The sequence below is a fragment of the Myotis davidii genome, unplaced genomic scaffold, assembly GCF_000327345.1.
Source record: "Myotis davidii unplaced genomic scaffold, ASM32734v1 scaffold268, whole genome shotgun sequence".
Classification (NCBI taxonomy): domain Eukaryota; kingdom Metazoa; phylum Chordata; class Mammalia; order Chiroptera; family Vespertilionidae; genus Myotis; species Myotis davidii.
Genome location: NW_006383015.1, coordinates 6,165,852 through 6,169,077, shown reverse-complemented (window position 1 = coordinate 6,169,077; position 3,226 = coordinate 6,165,852). Strand labels below are relative to the sequence as shown.

Sequence of the window (3,226 nt, the reverse complement as noted above, 5' to 3'; positions counted from 1 at the left end):
TCATACTCTTTAAAAAAATAAAATAAAAATGTTAATCCTCACCTGTGGGGATTCCATTGTTTTTCTACTAAAACAGAAGCTCTTATTAAGAATCTTTAGGGCCCTGGCCAGGTAGCTCAGTTGGTTAGAGTGTCATTCTGCTATGCCAAGGTTGTGGGTTCAATCCTCAGACAGGGCCCACACAAGAAGCAACCAAAGAATGCATAAATAAGTGGAACAACAAAATTCTCTCTCTCTAATCAACCATTAAAAGAAAATTTTAATTAAAAAAATAAAGATTGAAGAGCAGAATAATGTTCACATGTCTTATTGCAAATCAGACTTCAAGCTTAAGGAAATTCACTACTTTGCATGCAAAATGTAAGTGTAGTATATAATTCTAACAATATAATTTTAATATGATCCATGCATTACATTGTCTTATTTTTATCTTTAATTAATTTACATTTATTTTTAATAAAATGTCTAAAGAATTTCAGGATATTTTATAATTTCAGTTTTTCTGCACATAGCAAGGATGCTAACTCGGTATCAAACTATCCAAGTATCTCGGTATCTACCTTCATGAAATGAATAAGAATGGCATATAATTAGACCACTTATGCAATTAAAAATATATTTATGATTAACTACCTAAATTACATTTAAAAGAAAGAAAATAGTGAAAGGGTTACAGGGTGTGAGATGTTGGGCAAAACTATAGGATCTTACATTTAAATGATTTCAGAAACAATTCTCCCCAAATTATCTCCGCCCATAATTTTAGCAGCAAAATAACTAGAGCCATCATGGATAATGGCACTTCACTCGTTTGTTTTTTAACCATGTTTAAGAACATGTTTTAAAAGAAAGGCATAAATTGGGGCTCTGGCTCTGTGTGCACTGAGGTTGGACTTAAAGATGTCTTTCTAAGTTCCTCAAACTTAGTTCCATTGTTCTGGCTCTGAAGTTTCCTCAACAGCGCCTCACTGCTTATGAACTCCCAAATCATGCCCCCTGTCCACTGATCATCAACAGAAAAAGAACTAAGAGTGGGGTCAGAGGCCCTTGTTCATGCATCTAAATTTAGGGCTAAAGGAGGACTAACCTGGGGTCCCATCAGCTTTTGTCCCAAGGTAGATTTTTCTTGGATCCCATTTGGGTCAGTGCTAAAGAGGCAAACTCAGAACCAACAAGAAACAGCTTAAGGCATCAATGGAGATGGTAGAAGCAGATGAAAGTGACTGTTAGCTTGTTGGAGAAGGTCTTCCATATTTTGATGTCTGGGCAAATGGCCTCTATGTGATTGAACTATTCTTGACAATGCTTGCGTTGTGGTCCTTCCAGCCTGCAAACTCTGTAAGAAACACTTCCTCCCATAGAGTAGACACATGCAAGAAGTGAGAGTCAATTAAGTATTATTTGCTCTTTCTGTGTGAAAAAAAAAAAACACAACAAAAAAACACACAAAAACCACCACACACACATTTCTCCCTTATTTCCCTTCCCCCCGCCTTGATTTTTATCAGCCCGCTTTGCCATTATAGATTTTACTTCCATTTCTTCACTCTTTGTCATTTCGGAGTTGCTGATTCTATTTGTGTCTGCTCCTGCTTCGGGTTGCTGCCAGGTGTTCACGCGGAAGCTGGAGGAAGTGGGGCGAGTTCTGTTCCTCATCTCCCTGACGCAGAAGATCCCCACGGCCCACAAGCAGTCCCACGTCTCCATGCTGCAGGAGGACCTCCTCCGCCTGCCCTCATTCCCCCGCAGTGCTATCGATGCCGAGTTTTCCCTCTTCAGCGATCCTCAAGGTACCCAGACAACAGCATCTCCTCTCTCGGGCGTCTCGTGCCCTTGTTTAGCCCGTGGCTGGAGGGCATCTCCGTCAGCGGACAATTCTGTAAGCCAGGGGTTCTCAGCCCTGACTGCCTCCGAATCACTGGCAGGACTTGATCAAACACAGGTTGCTGGGCCCCACCCTCCACCACCGAGTTTCTGACTCAGTGGCTCTGAAATGGGGCCTGGGAACTTACATTTCTGATAAGTTCCCAGGTAATGATGATGATGCTATTCTGGGGACCACACTTGGAGACCACTGCTCCAAGCTGAGTCTAAGCAGCTGAAGGAAGTCCTCTGATGTTGTTAGGTTGACTGAGTGAAGAATAGGTATTTCTAAGAAACTGATGAGGAGGAAACTGTTCTCTCATGTCAGAGAGCAGGACAGTGGTGACCGCCGGGTTGGGGGAGTGAATTTCCTGGAAAGAGGCATAAAGAGACTTTCTGAGGTCCTGAAATGGTCTTGTTTGGGGTGGTGGGTACTTAAGTGTGTATTTTTGTCAAAACGCTTTCAACTCTATATATAAGATCTGTGCATTTCACACTCTCTAAATTATAGCTGAATTGAGAAAGAGAGAGAGAGAAACAGAGACAGGAAATGGAAAGAGGTACATTCTGAAACCTCGCCATGTTGCTCAGTTGTTCATTTGGGACAATTTACTGAAATGAGCAGACTTATGCTCAGTGTCTTCATTGAGACGGAGCAAAGCGACCGTGGAAAGAACTCCAGTCTGACCAGAAATTAAAAGACCAAGCAGTGGTCCCAACCCTGCCATTTTCTTTCTGAAATAACTTCCCTCAAAGCCACAGCTTACTAGGCAGCAACCTGCTGCAAATGTCTCCCCTGTCTGCCCACAGAGCTGCATCAAAGAGGTGATGCTGAGAGGCCTTTGAGAGCCAGGAAGTGTCACGTGAATGCCAGCAATATTGTGCTGGGAAGCCTTTGGGCAGTAGATGGCCACATCCCGAGTGGGAACACATGGCAGTGCCCTCGGGTTGGCTGGCCCTCCCACGCCCACAGGGTCTGCGTGGGGCTAATGTTGTGTCTGCTTTTCTGTTCTCACAGCTGGGAAGGAGCTGTTCGGCCTGGACACTCTTCAGAAGAGCCTGTGGATCCAGCTCCTGGAGGAGATGTTCCTGGGCATGCCCAGCGAGTTTCCCTGGGGAGATGAAATCATGCTCTTCCTCAACGTTTTTAACGGGGCTCTGATCCTGCACCCAGAAGACAGCGCCCTGCTCAGGCAGTACGCGGCCACCGTCATCAACAGCGCTGTGCACTTCAACCACCTCTTCTCCCTCAGCGGCTACCAGTGGATTCTGCCCACCATGCTGCAGGTGCCGGGCTCTCCTCTCTCTCCCACCCAGAGAATTAGCCCGAGTACTGCTCATCTAGCAGGTCTACAGGATCTAC

At 44.6% G+C, this 3,226-nt stretch overlaps 1 protein-coding gene across 1 annotated transcript in view; it reads left to right on the top strand.

The window, feature by feature from the left end:
- UNC80 (unc-80 homolog, NALCN activator) overlaps positions 1 to 3,226 on the top strand; it is a 207,940-nt gene that overhangs the window by 152,156 nt on the left and 52,558 nt on the right. The window contains exons 40-41 of the mRNA XM_015558108.1: positions 1,610 to 1,790; positions 2,882 to 3,150. Coding sequence (XP_015413594.1) covers positions 1,610 to 1,790; positions 2,882 to 3,150 — 450 coding nt within the window. The remainder of the gene's footprint in view (positions 1 to 1,609; positions 1,791 to 2,881; positions 3,151 to 3,226) is intronic.